This window comes from Nannobrachium achirus, assembly GCF_963921795.1.
Source record: "Nannobrachium achirus genome assembly, chromosome: 10".
Lineage (NCBI taxonomy): Eukaryota > Metazoa > Chordata > Actinopteri > Myctophiformes > Myctophidae > Nannobrachium > Nannobrachium achirus.
Genome location: NC_137819.1, coordinates 58,528,647 through 58,543,362, shown reverse-complemented (window position 1 = coordinate 58,543,362; position 14,716 = coordinate 58,528,647). Strand labels below are relative to the sequence as shown.

The following is a 14,716-nucleotide window of genomic DNA, read 5'->3' as shown; positions in this document are numbered from 1 at the left end:
CGGCAACCAGGCCCCTGCTCCCTCTCTGACGGTGGCTCGGCTCAGGCGGCTCGCATGGCCATCGTCATGACAACCCCCGTGATGAGAGAGCCCACAGCGGGTAAACAAGGTTGCCCCGAACAACGGGCTCCACCACACCACGGCGGATGAGAGGGAGATGGGAGAGGAGAGAGAGAGAGAGAGAGAGAGAGAGAGAGAGAGAGAGAGAGAGAGCGGCGGGGAGAGAACAAATGAGCCGGCTTATAAAGGGTACTTCTAGGTCGAAAGATAGCGGCGCGAAGGTGTGCGTGTGTCAAGAAGAGGAGAGAAAGGAGGACGAGGGGCGAGGGAGGGCGATGGGATAAAATAAAACGGATCAAAAATGTAAAACAAAGAAAGGAAGAGGGGGGAACAAAAACAGACCGCTGACAAGGACAGTTGCCTGTTGAATGCTGGTCCTGCTGCAGAGAAAAAACATCTCCCCTCGGTTGCCAACATCACTGACTCTCTTTACGATGATTCCGTCGTTGTCGGGTGGGAACCTTGTATGTCCAAGACCGTTCGTTTTGTGTTTATCATTTCAAAAATTAACGAAACTAGTGAAAAGGGCCGATCTACAAGCACACAACGCCTCGCACCGCGAGGCGTTGTGTGCTTGCAGATCGGCTGTTTTCACTACTTTTGTGCGACAGCCTTGTATGATGAGGCATGGCTTTACTTGGTGAAGAAATGTACAAATTTGAAACTTGGAGATACGAGGTTTCTGCCCGACAGTGACGATTTGCTCTCTCTCTCTCTCTCTCTCTCTCTCTCTCACCACTACCAGCCCCCCCTCCTCCCTGTCTTTTCCTATTAGGCTTGTTTACAAAAAATACAGTCACATACTGACTGTGCACGGATACAACAAACATGCAGGCCAGCCCCCTCCAAGCGGCCATTCTTGCCAGGGTGCCTTTTTTAAAAGCCGTGTTCTTTTTTTGTTTCATTTATCAACGAGAACGCAAACACACGCAGAGATATCATACAGCACGTAGTAACCATTCTCCCACTAAAATAAACACACTTTCTATTTCCCACACATGGACCAGACAGAAATAAAATCCCCTCCCCTGTTCCTGGCAGGAGCTCTCGCCGTACACACACACACTCTCTCCCCAGCAGCACACGGCGACATGAGCACACCATCCACACGTAGTTAATCTTTCAATCTGCGATGCCACGCAGGGATTTCACTGGGATTAGGAGATATTAAATCCATAGATTATCCAATCAAATCATAGTTCGACCCCTTGCCTCGTATCATCTGACCCCCATCCCATCACTGGTGATGCACACACACACACACACACACACACACACACACACATAAATATATATATATAAATATACAGTGTGTGTGTGTGTGTGTGTGTGTGTGTGTGTGTGTGTGTGTGTGTGTGTGTGTGTGTGTGTGTGTGTATATATATATATATACTGTATATACATATATATATACTGTATATACATACACACACATACAGTATGTGCACATGCGCACACATACACACACAAACCCCCCCCCCCCTCCCCCCACACACACCCACCCCACCCACCCACCCACCCACACACGTGTAAACGCATATAAACCCAATTAGATTTACTCCACGCGAGGGCTAAGTGCGTTTTGATGGAGGTTCAGCCAGTAGTATTGGGTGTTTATAGCCTTGATAATCTTATATATATTTCTCTCTTCTGTTTCTTTGCCTCTGCGAGCCAGAGAGTGTCTGATAATCCTCCCCCCCCCCCCCCCACCCCCGTTCCCCTCCCCTCCCCTCCCGACCCTGCCATGTTATTAAGTCCCTGGCAGGCTGCGGTATACGCGAGCGGGGCGACACATTTCTGTTGCCCGGGCTTTCTCTCCAATTTCAATCCATTCTGTGCCCAAGAGAAGCGGCAGTGGTGAACGGTAAACATATCAGTGGACCATCTCTCTCTCTACCGTCTCTCGTTTACCGGAGGCAGGAGGGGAGGGGATAGGACGAGGAGGTGGGAGGGGAAGGGGGGGGGGGCACAAAGACAATTTTCCCCTCTTCTCCTCCTCCTCCTCCTCTCATCCTCTCCGCCATTGCACAACGCTCTGGTCAGGGGTGTCGTACTAAATTCTGGGTACAAGGATTCACTGTGGGCCCCCCATGAATGTTCTTCTTCATAGGGTGAGGGGGTTTAACCCATTTAGACTGGGAACGCATTATTACGCGTCATTTTGTGCTTTAGCTATTGAAAAATAGCAGATATACAAGCTCGATCTGCTATTTTTGAAAAATCGTGAAAAAGTCTTTGAATATTTTTGACTCGATTCTGTAAATGTCTTCTAAATCCTTCTAAGGTTTTTTGAAAAACCTGTGTTTCTATGTCAGTGGTGCTCAAACCTTTTCATGTGAAGGACCCCCAAAATGATATGTAGGCTATTTGGCCGCAGACTTCCATCTCAAAATATTTCGTTCCAGGGTCCCCCCCCCCCAGAAGCAAAATATGAGTTACAAATTAAAACCGCTTAAAAATAAATACATATATTCAAAGATTTGCACATGACTTTTCAAAAATAGCAGATCTACAAGCTAGCAAGCTTGTATATCAACGTATAAAATAATGAAGGCCCCTCCAACCTTATTGGGGCCTATAGTAACTCGGTCCCACTTCCCCCCCCCCTCCTTGTGACGCCCCTGGCTCTGGTCATTGCATCGCGCGGGTTACCTAGCAACCTGGCATCCCTCGTCCCCAGCCGTCTCCAGGCAACGAGACCTGCGACCATAATCAACCTGCCTTCCCATCCCCCCCCCCCCCCCCCCCCCACCACCACACACACACACACCCCCTCCGCCTCTTGCCTACCGCTCTACTCCTGTTTCTCTCCTCTCTACCTTCTCTCCTCCTCCTCTCTCGCTTTTCCGTCCTCATCATAAAGGCGCGTACCGTACGTACGCCGGGTCGTGCCGGCGTACACACACCCAAGGGACCGTCCTCAGGTTGGAGATTCTCACGTTCACAAGCAGCACATTTTTTCTTTTTTTTTAAAAGGGGGGAAAAGCTAAATAGAAGGAGATTAATAGACACGGAAGAGTGCAGGGCAGGCGCGTATCGAGAGATGCAACAAAGCAACAAAGGCAGGGACAAAAACAGACGCGTTGGAAATTAAGTATAGCCTGTTGTTGTTTCTGCACACAGTCACAGCTAGGCTGTAGACCAGGGGTGGGCAACTTTGATGATAGAGGGACACTATATTTTCGCACTCACCGAGAGGTCCACAATGCATAAACGATCAAAAATAGCCGATCTACAAGCTCAAAACGCATCGCAGTGTGACGCGTTTTGAGCTTATAGATTGGCTATTTTTTTTAATCATTTTAGCTATTTTTTTATTGGAATCCTGAAAAGTAAATGTTTTACTGAATTTCAAATGCATTTATATGTTCTTATGTTACCTTTATGAACTTAAAGGAGTAGTTCACCCCCAAAATGACATTGTTTCTATTGTTACTCATGCCATGGAGACTTGAGTTCAATAATGTGTTTTTGTTTTAAGACAATAATTTCATTAGAATAAATGTACCCCCATTCCGAATGGGGACCCAAATGCATTCTCTGGAATCAATGGGGGTACATTTACTATAATAAATTTTTTGTCTTAGGAATACGAAAAAATACAAAAAGAAAACTGAACTCAATTCTCCATGGCGTGAGTAACAACAGAAAAAGTCATTTTGGCTTGAACTACTCCTTTAAATACAAATACATTGGACATAGTGAAGTAAAAGTGACTAGTACTAGTCATTAAGCTACTAATATAGACTGAAGTAATTAAAGCGAGTCATGTTTGCATGTTTGGAATTGTAACAGCCGAAATCAATATTCTGATATTAAGCTGCAGGGCTGCATTAAGTGAAGGTGGGGGGGCCGCATGTGCCCCCCGGGCCGCCAGTTGCCCATGTATGCTGTACACACACACACACACACACACACACACACACACACACACACACACACACACACACACACACACACACACACACACACACACACACACACACACACACACACACACACACACACACACACACACACACACACACACACACACACACACACACACACACACACACACAGAAAGGGGAAGCCTTGTAGCAGAAGTGAAACATGTCACATATTCACAGAATCAATCAAACACAGGGACAGAGGTGCGCTGTTGCCAGTACAGTTCAATAATCAGTAATCATTGGCTCAGTCTTCAGTGTCAACGGTGCGTACGAGTCGCTCCTCGCCACATTAAGCTATGTAGACCGGGTACGCATTGTCTCGTATTATTATTTTATGCTTTAGCTATTAGGCAACAAGGTCTTATGCACACCTGATAGGCTTAGAGACGGGTGCGTAGGCAGGGTTCAATGTATACTTTCGGTCAACGACCTTCTTCAGGCATATCTCTGAATATGCCTGAAGAAGGTTGTTGACCGAAACGTTGCATTATTATTAAATAAAAAGGAGTGCTTTGGCTAAGTGTAAGATGGTGTGCGGGTCATATGTGCTAGTTGTGCATGATTGAAAATGCTTTAGCTATTGAAAAATAGCACCGAGTGCCGCGCTGCGAGCTTGTAGATCTGCTATTTTTGAAAAATCTTGAAAATTTGAATTTTTACCAGATTTTGACCCGATTCTGTGTCTTTTGAAAACCCTTTTTGTTTCTATGTCAGTGGTTCTCAAACTTTTTCATGTGAAGGACCCCCAAAATGATATGTATTTGGCGACAGACCCCAATCTCTAAATATTTAGTTCCAGCGACCAACCAGAAGCAAAATTTGAGTTACAAACGTTCGCTTTAAAAATACATATATTCAAAGATTTGCACTTACTTTTTCAAAAATAGCAGATCTACAAGCTCACAGCGCGGCACTCGGTGCCGCGCTGCAGGATCAAGCGGCGAGAGGAATTCACACCAGCCTCGACTCACAAATAGTTTCTTTCTCTTTCAGGTGTTAAATATTCATGTCAACATCTATGGAGCGGAGAGGCAAACCGACTGAATCATGGATGGATTTCCGTGTGCGTTCGGCGTGCGGCCTGCGTGTCCTAGTTTTAACCGTTTAAGTCCCCTTTCAAAAGTGTTTGCCCATAATGACATGCCCAAAACAGGGACACCAAGTTGAAAGTAGCTTTAGCTGCTTTATATATGGGTTACTGTGTTTAATTCTACCGTAGTGCAACAAACACAATATATATCGTCACTGTCGGGCAGAAACCTTGTATCTCCAAGTTTCAAATGTGTATGTTTTTTTCCCGCAAAGTAAGGCCCTGCTTCATCATACAAGGCCGTCGCACAAAAGTAGTGAAAACTGGGGGCACGGTGGCGCAGTCAGTAGTGCTGTCGCCTCACAGCTAGAAGGTCCTGGGTTCGATTCCCGCCGGGGGACACTGTGGGTGCTGGGGGCGTGTTCCCTCCTCCGCGTCATCAGTGCCCACACCCTAGGTGGGGTTGGCAAAAGGGCCTTTCTGTGTGGAGTTTGCATGTTCTCCCCGTGTCTCCTAGGGTAGATACCCTCACAAAAACATGCAGTAATCCTGGTCTCTATAAAGCCTCCCCCTGGCCAGCGCCTGATGGAGGGGAATGGAACTGGTTGGAATAACGTGTTCCTTCCACGCGCTACGTCCAACCGGGGAAGCTCCCCCTGTCAGGTGATAAGAAGCGGCCTGCTCACTCCTCATGCATTGAAGGAAGCATGAGCTCAGTTCGGGGCCCTCCCCAGGTTGGCAGAGGGAGAGTAGAGCCCAGGATCACAGCTTAGGCAATTGGCACCGGGTGAAAAAATGGGTTACAAAAATCGTGGGATAAAAATTAAAAAAAAAAAAAAAAAAAAAAAGTAGTGAAAACAGCTGATCTACAAGCACACAATGCCTCGCGGCGCGAGGCGTTGTGTGCTTGTAGATTGGCTGTTTTCACTAGTTTAGATCATTTTTAAAATGATGAATACAAAACGAACGGTTTTGGCCATACAAGGTTTCCACCCGACAACGACGATTGATATGTAGGCTACACATGTAGTATATACGTACATACACACGCATGTCCTGCGTCACAGAAGCTAAAACAACCTAATGAGTTTCATACCACGGGCCCTTTTACCTTTTGTGTGTGTGTGCCAACTCAAGCACTTACAAACACACACACACACACACTCTCTCTCTCTCTCTCTCTCTCCCTCGTAACCCCCACGCTTCTAAAATGCTCCATCCCTCTCTGTAACAGATGTCTGTATTTAAGCAGATAAACGTACAGCCTCAGCCCCCTCCCTCCCACCCTACCGACCCCCTCCCTTCTTACAGCCACCCACTGCTCATTATGTCAAACTTTCATTCATTTCCATCTCTCCCTCCCCCCGCTCTCTCGTTCTTCCCTCTTTCCTCCTGCCTCCTTTCATTCACCCAATTTCAACTCAATTCACACCCCCCGAACCCCCTCCCCACTCCCCCCCACCCCCCCACCCCCCAGAACTCCCATTCTACATTCATCACTACAGTTGGGCCCAGAGTGACGTGTATGTATGGGGAGGGCTGGACTACCTTTCTCTTTCAGCCCCAGAGAGTCCAATGTCTGCCGTACCAGTTCTTTGGTTCACATTGATATGCATGCATATGTGAATGCACAAAACGCATGAATGCACACTTTACTCTAGAATAAGCCCATCAAAACGAACTCGCTCACTCAGCATATGCACTTATCTTCATCATCTACCATTTCAACTCACTGATGCTAACCGTTATGAGGTCTGCTGTTCTAAAATGCACTGTGTGCATTTTGGAGGAATTACAAAATAATGATGATAATTATATATATACAATTCAGTCGTTTTGTCAACCAAAGCCTTGAGTTGCTTGCTAGCATTCATTTTGTTTCAGAGTATTCAGAGTCATTCTTTTCCCAAATGTCTGAGATCTAATTTTGGAACGGCAGTATAAATTGTGGATCGTAGCAAATGATGCAATCTGGTACTGAGCAATGCTCATCTCACAACCCGGAGGGAAATGACACATGAGACCAAACCAGGACAATATCATGCATACTCTAGCATCATTTAGAAGCTGTTTTGATCAAATAATATGCCAGGAAAGGACATATTTACACAGCCAAAACGTCTAAACCGAATCTAAACATTTGTTCCATATTTTATTCTCCTGTCATGTTATTAGCTATGTCATCCGTTAAACATTTGCCAGTCTTTACAGTATAAATGCTGTTAAACTGTAATTCTAACTGGCATCCAATGACAGGAGAGGAACCTTTAGCTAGTACTCCACAAGTACAAGGTTGTACATCTATACTGTTATTGTAAACATGTTACAATGCATTGTATTATAATGCAAGCTATATTAGAACTCTAACATTGTGCCATTACCATTGCACTATTATAGCCCAGAAATGACTGACAAGCGTCAATATCCTGTATGCGATTAATTTAGACATTTATTGACAAAACCCCTCTGTCTGGGCACTGGTGGTTATGGCTGAGTAATAACCTAATTTATGTTCCATTGTACGAGGGTGTCAAGCACTTAAAATAGCCAATATACAAGCTCACGACGCATCATGAGCTTGTATATTGCTATTTTAACACCTCCATGCGAGGAAGTAAGAATAGGGCTTTTTAATGTCAGGCTTTAGTTAGAGACTGCTCTTTTCTCTCATATGGACAGCTTATGGAAAGAGCTGAGAGAAGCTGGAAGAAATAGCCACACTTTTACTCCAATAAATTGCAGATGGGTAATGCAGAAATCTGAGAGAATGGATTTTCTGTCCAAACAAAGATCTCATAAGACCATCAAATTCAAGCTGCAATCTCCCACAGTGTTTTCCACTGGACACGCACACCCGCACAGACACACAGACACACACACCCACAGAGAGAGAGAGAGAGAGAAAGAGACACAGACACACACACAAACGGCACACACACACACACAAACACACACACACACCACCCCCACTTCAGTAAACCACATTAGCCTGAACACCTGCCCTCCCCTCCCCCATTGCACACGCACTACTACACACAAGAACAGACTCCGCATGCTGACTTATAATGTACAATTTCACTCCTATAAGCACTGACAACATCTGTCGAAAAGACAATACGTGTGCATGTCAGTCGAATGGCAAAAACCAGCTGAGTGATATCCACTGACGTCTGCTAATAAGGGCTGATATTTGGGCCTGCCCACAGGAGCACTCATGAACTGTAATGGCAAGTAAAAATACAACTCAATCATTCTTATCCTTACAAAGCGAGGGAGGGAGGGAGGGACTGCATCCTTAAAGAATACTCCTTTTTACAACACCCACTTCAGTTTAAGCTCTGCCCATCCATACTTGATAGCTGTCAGTTGAACCTAGAATATATTATAGTGTATGGGAGAGCAGTGATTTCCTTTACCCTGAATGATAATATAACATTTATGACAACAGCACTTGACTGTCATGGAGGTTTTGAAAAACCTGCGTTGCTCGGGGTGAGACCGGTAGGTAACTGCCTAGCATGTTTTGACCACACAGTCGCAACATCCCCAGTTCGTTTTCCGGCAATAGACTTTGGCCGCTCTGCTCTCGCTCAATTTCCTGTCTCTCCACACTGTCCTGTCTAATTACCCACATGAACCCTAGCATCCCTATTCTGGGCATTTGATAACAGGCGAAAAATAGGAGATCTACAAGCACATCTGCCCTTTTTTTCCTTCTACACAAAAGAGATTTGGTGTAGAAGGAAAAAAAGGAGGGGGCCAAGTAAAGGCCCACAAGGGACCCCTGGTCAACAAAGTATATCTCTGTTGTCGTGCCGAAACCTCCTAACTCCAAAATGTTCATTTTCGGGGAAATGAGCTCAAGTGGAGTTAGGGCGTTTTGACCGAAGGGCTTTTTACTACTTTTCATTTGTTCAACATTATTTAACCAATACAGAGACGTAAAGGGTGTTCAATAGTACATATTTATGAAAAAAAGAGAGGGCCAATCAGGTGGAGTTAGCATGGTTTGGCAGAAAGTGTGGAGATGGGAGGTTTTGTCCCAAGCACTTTTCACTACTTTCCATTGGTTCAATATTATTTAAACCAACACTCAGATGTAAAGGGAGTTCAATAGCCCTGATTAATGCCAAAAAAAAAATCAAAACCTCAAAAATGGAGTTAAGAGGTTTTGGCCAGACAGTGAGGATATAGGATTTAAGTGATTAAAAGGTACAACATAAAAATGCAATCTTTAGAAACTCCATTGTTTGTGAAAATAGGTTCCAGGGGGGCGTGGAGTTTCTGTGCCTCAGCTGACCAGCCAGACACATTGGCCCGACAACAGGCCTCCGTCGGCCAGAGGTAGGTAGATAGCACAGTCAGAGATGCTGCGATAAAGTACAGAGGAGACAAGACAACGGGAGTACAGTGGGTCCAAAGAAGACGGACATGAAGAGTGCACTGTGGGAACAACGTCTTAGGGTTTCATCATGCTTTCCAGGGGTGTCACAAGGGGGGGAAAAGTGGGACTGAGTTACTAGGGCCCAAGGTGGAGGGGCCTTCATTATTATTTTATACTTTAGCTATTGAAAAATAGCAGATATACAAGAACTTGTAGACCTGCTATTTTAAGTCGTGAAAATGTGTGCAAATCTTTGAATATATGTATATTTTTAAGCGAACATTTGTTAACTCCAATTTTGCTTCTGGGGGGGTCCCTGGAACTAAATATTTTGAGGTGGGGGGTCCGTGGCCAAATACATATCATTTTGGGGGTCCTTCAAATGAAAAGGTATGAGCACCACTGACATATATAGAAGGATTTGAAATATTCAAAGACTTGCACAGATTTTCCATGACTTTTCAAAAATAGCAGATCTACAAGCCCTAACCCCTCCCTTTCTTTCACTCAGGGTTTTTCACTCAGGGTTTTTCACTCAAGTCTTTCCTCTTGACGTTTACCTGAATGTGTTTTTGTCACTCTATAGGGGTGTGTGTGTGTGTGTGTGTGTGTGTGAGAGAGTGTGAGAGAGAGAGACTCACTCTCTCACCTGAAATTAAACACAAGGCCAGGTGCACTCCAATCCCACCATCTGTTTACCCCTCCCTCCCTCCCTCTCTCTCTCTCCCTCACTCCCTGCCTCCTTCCTATCCTTTCTTTCCCTTCCTTCATTTTCTTGCACTCCTTCCACAAGCACTTCTTACCCTCCCATTTATTACTAGCAGATAACAATGAAGGAAATGTAAAAGAGCCTTCAGACGACATTTCCTCTAACAGAGAGAGAGAAACGCCATATAATAGGGAACCGGGAAAGGCTCTGCCTTCATGTATCTATATTCAGTGAGCTCTCCGCTCTACTTTAATTGCTTTTCATGTTATTTCTTTTGTACAGCTCTGGCCACGAGATGCCAAAGTTAATTATTCTTTGGCAGGGCAGGTGCAATTAGATGACAATTACACCACAGCTGGTAGCAAAGGGCCGGGTGGTGTGTGCCTCTACCCTGGGTGTAGTATGTGCAATGCATTCACGGTATGTGTTGCGAGCGTGCCGTGTAGCTAATAAGATGGTTTTCATCTTTATTTGGGGAGAGGGGGGGGGGGGGGGAGGGGCGCGATGAAGGAGCACAATTGAGATTGGGGGGTGGGGGGTAGAGGCGAGGGGGGCTTGGCTTGTTTCTAGATGCTCTTACGAGGCTTTAACAGAGGTAAGAGAGGACCAGAGAAGGAGAGAGGCCAGAGGGCCGCTAGGGAGATGTCGGTCGCGGGGAGACGGTGGGGGTTTAGCCACGGGGAACCTGGATGCTGAGCTCCTCAAGAGAGGTCAGGGAGGTCACACTACTGTCATGCTAATAATGGGATTTATATAGCTGGTACCCTAAACCACCCTTCCTCCCCCTCCCCCACACCTCTTCCTCCTCCCAAACAGCCCCGTCTATATAGTCTACAGTGGTACATATTAGTCACTCGCTCCCCTTGCCATCTCAGATAGCGGCGGTGACGTACGTAGTCATCGGCGGTTAAAGGCCCTTGTTAATATAAAAGAAGAAAAAAGAAAGAGGAAGAGAAGCGAGGATACAGAGGAGAGGAAATGTCTCATAGATATAGGAGTCGCCCACGGTCGCCGCGGCTCTCATACGGCGCGTTTCTACAGAGACACAGCTGTCACGTCATATTTAGCTCCGCAAATGTCAATTGGCGGCGCACCTGCTGCCTGGCTATGCTAATAATGCTAGGTTTAACTTTGATTAGACTAAAAGAGAGCGAGTGGGAGGGGCGAGAGAGAGAGAGAGAGAGAGAGAGAGAGAGACACAGATAGGCGGAGAGAGAACAAAAAACTATATCGTCGTTGTCGGGTGGAAACCTTGTATGTCCAAAACCGTTCGTTTTGTATTTATCATTGGAAAATGTATCTAAACTAGTGAAAATAGCCGATCTACAAGCACACAACGCCTCGCGAAAATAGCCGATCTACAAGCACACAACGCCTCGCGATGCGAGGCGTTGTGTGCTTGTAGATCTGCTATTTTCACTAGTCGTGCGACTAGTCAAATTTGAAACTTGGAGATACGAGGTTTCCGCTCGACAACGACGATACAGAAAAGAGAGATAAGAGAGAGGAGGCGAGAGAGAGAGAGAGAGAGAGAGGAACAGAAGACAGAAGGAGAACTGTCAGTATGCCTCAAAGCGGTTTCTTCCGAACAGAGACAGATTCCAGGATGACTCAGACCTCACTGGAAGGATGTGTCTGAATGCATCACATATGAACCACATAGGAGAGCAGCCTCTGCCCTTTAATGAAGCCCCATCAGCTAAAGGGGGAAGTCAGGCCCGCATGTCAGAGTCACTTACGTTCCCCGTGTCACGGAGCGTCTTCATATTTTTGTGTGTGCGCGTGTGTGTGCGTGCGTGCGTGCGTGCGTGCGTGCGTGCGTGCGTGCGTGCGTGCGTACGCACGTGTGTCACTGTGGATCTCCATGTGTGTTTATGAGTGTCCTCCTGTGTCACTGCATGTCTCCATATTTATGTGCGTGACTTTGTGTCTGTGTATGTGTCTGTGTGTGTATGTGAGAGCTGTGTCACTGTGTGTGTGTCTGTGTGTGTGTGTGTGTGTGTGTGTGTGTGTGTGTGTGTGTGTGTGTGTGTGTGTGTGCGTGCGTGCGTGCGTGCGTGCGTGCGTGCGTGCGTGCGTGCGTGCGTGCGTGCGTGCGTGCGTGCGTGCGTGCGTGCGTGCGTGCGTGCGTGCGTGCGTGCGTGCGCGCGTGTGTGTGTGTGTGAGTCATGTGTCACTACGTGTTCAGGACTGTACTGTGTGTGTGTGTGTGTGTACTGTATGTGTGTGTCCTGTGTCACTCTGTGTCTTTATATGTGCGCCGTGCAGGGAGGCGTAATAATGTCACTAATCGCATTTTCTTTTTTTGTGCCGTTTTCCATGCACGCACGCACACTCGCACACTCGCACGCACGCACACACACACACAAACACGCGAGCTCTTGAGGATGGCCGGTTAAGTCAGGAAAACGACAATGACGACACACTACTCACCCCTGGTAGCGTCTTCTGCTCGTGCAGTGCATTCTGGGCCTTTAGGGCAGACTCTCGTGCGCAGTATGTCAGGAAGGCACATCCTGCAGACAGACAGGGGGAGAGAGGCAGCTAGCAGCTCAGTGTATGTGCGCTAAATGGAGGTCAGTGTATTTTTACTGAACATGTCATGTTTGAAATGTCAGCTGCATATGCCATGTGTAAACAGATTATGTGAGGGACGCTTACTGCGGCTTCGTGGTAAAGGCCAGTGGCCCGAAGTGCACTAGGACCGAAAGCACTCCCTGGCTTTTTTATTGTCAATTTATAGGAGGATTCTTTGTATCTTATTCATATCGGCACACTACCCTTTTAAGTTAATATTTAGTATTCATGTAGATTTTGTATCCTTACTTCGGTAAATCCATACTTCATTGTACGATGTGTGTTGCATGGTGAAAATAGACAATCTACAAGCTCAAAGCACTTTGCAATGCTACTATGTGAGCTTGTGGATCAGCTATTCTAACTATTTTTGAAAATCTTTCAAAGATTTGGCCTACAATGATGTGAAAATATGGATGCCAGGTTGAAGGTGGTTAACCACACAGCAAAATCCTTGATATTAATGTTAGTTGCGGTCCATTACACTGGTCAATGAATGGTGAAACAAACAAATTGTATTTTGTAAAATGGCTTTCTGGTGGATTATTTAGGATACTGTATGAATCTAAGAGGTATGGGGAGCCCTGTACATTCATTGCACTTTAGAATTACAATTATATTTTCACTTGCCAATTAAATCCATTAGGATTCTCTTATTCCGAGAGCTAATACCCGGAAACGATCTCTGCAAATGATAATATAAAGCACTTTGAGCACAGATGCATTCAATCTCACATAACAGCAAAGGCCATCATTAACCTTTAGGGCTCAAAGAAACATGAATATGGAAATGTATGTAGAATAGGTGTTCTAAGTGTTAGTGGAGTGATTCCACTTGCTCCGTGTGTCACACAAATGATTGATAGTGTATGTTGACTGGAAGAGCCTTCTCTCCACCCCCCCCCCCCCTCCCTCTCCTGCTGTCAGATGCGCAGCTGTAATGACATTCTCTGTGCCATTATCTAACCTGGGTCACTGCACTGATCCTGCATGAAAATCCTCGATATTAATTTAAAACGCTGAGGGTAAAATGGTCAATTTTTACACACACTCTCTCTCTCTCCAATTAACATTGAGGATTTCACTATATGTAGGGCCTACTGAAATGTAGACCTATTCCACATGGCAATAAATGATGTCAAACTAGGGGTTTAAGGCCACATCTTTTGTGCACCAGAGCCCTAAAAACCTAAAACATCCTGAGTAGGTTATGTTTACAGATATAGCTATAAGCTTTCACAACCCTGAAACTATGAGTCTACACAGATTTCATCTGAAGATCCCGTCTGCGTCTCTCTCTCTCTCTCTCTCTCTCTCTCGTACCTTTGTGCATCCCCGTGTATTTGTCCTTTATGACCGTCAACTCATAGATCTTCCCAAACTGTTCAAATATGGGCTTGAGGTCCTTCTCCTCCAGGTTTCGGGGGATCTGCCCGATGAAGAGCTTGATTGCGTCTGCCTCCTTCATTGAGAGAGTGTTGCAGGTGAAGGGGGGAGTGACAGTGGAAGCAGTCAGGTGGATCGGACAGGATCCAAATCCTCGGGCAGGCAGGGAGAGGGCGGCAGAACAGAAGCCTCGACACTGTGGATGACAGGGCCAGTGAGACAGATGTCATTTCACGTTTATAAGAACAGTGCACTGTCACAATCCGGAACTTGTATGGCATACAAATGGAAATGGAACCCGTATTAAGGGTCCATTTGGTTCCATTATACAACTCTCTGAGTTAAATTAACATTCTGGATTTTACTGTGTAATATCAAACCTTAATAGATTATGGAGCTCAGCATGCTTTTACAGTTTTGAGATATTTAGATGATCCAAATGGAAGAGAACATTTAATGAAAATGAAAAGCAGATTGAAATAACGTATTTATCCGCTTCTAAACATTATAGGCCAGACACCCATAGTAAATCTGAAAACATATTAAAAATATATATTGGATGATTTAGTGGTAGGCTATATGGCCATAAAATCGTGATCTCGCATGTGTAATGATCTTAGGCATGTCACTGTTTGCAA

The 14,716-nt window shown here is 45.6% G+C and overlaps 1 protein-coding gene across 1 annotated transcript in view; it reads right to left on the bottom strand.

Moving 5' to 3' along the window:
- Window positions 1–14,160, bottom strand: part of celf3a (cugbp, Elav-like family member 3a) — a gene marked incomplete at both ends in the record, with an annotated part of 23,781 nt that extends 9,621 nt beyond the window's left edge. The window contains 2 exons of the mRNA XM_080735628.1: window positions 12,549–12,631; window positions 14,016–14,160. Of these exons, the coding sequence (XP_080591754.1) occupies window positions 12,549–12,631; window positions 14,016–14,160 (228 nt within the window). The remainder of the gene's footprint in view (window positions 1–12,548; window positions 12,632–14,015) is intronic.
- Between the last annotated feature and the right edge of the window lie 556 nt (window positions 14,161–14,716).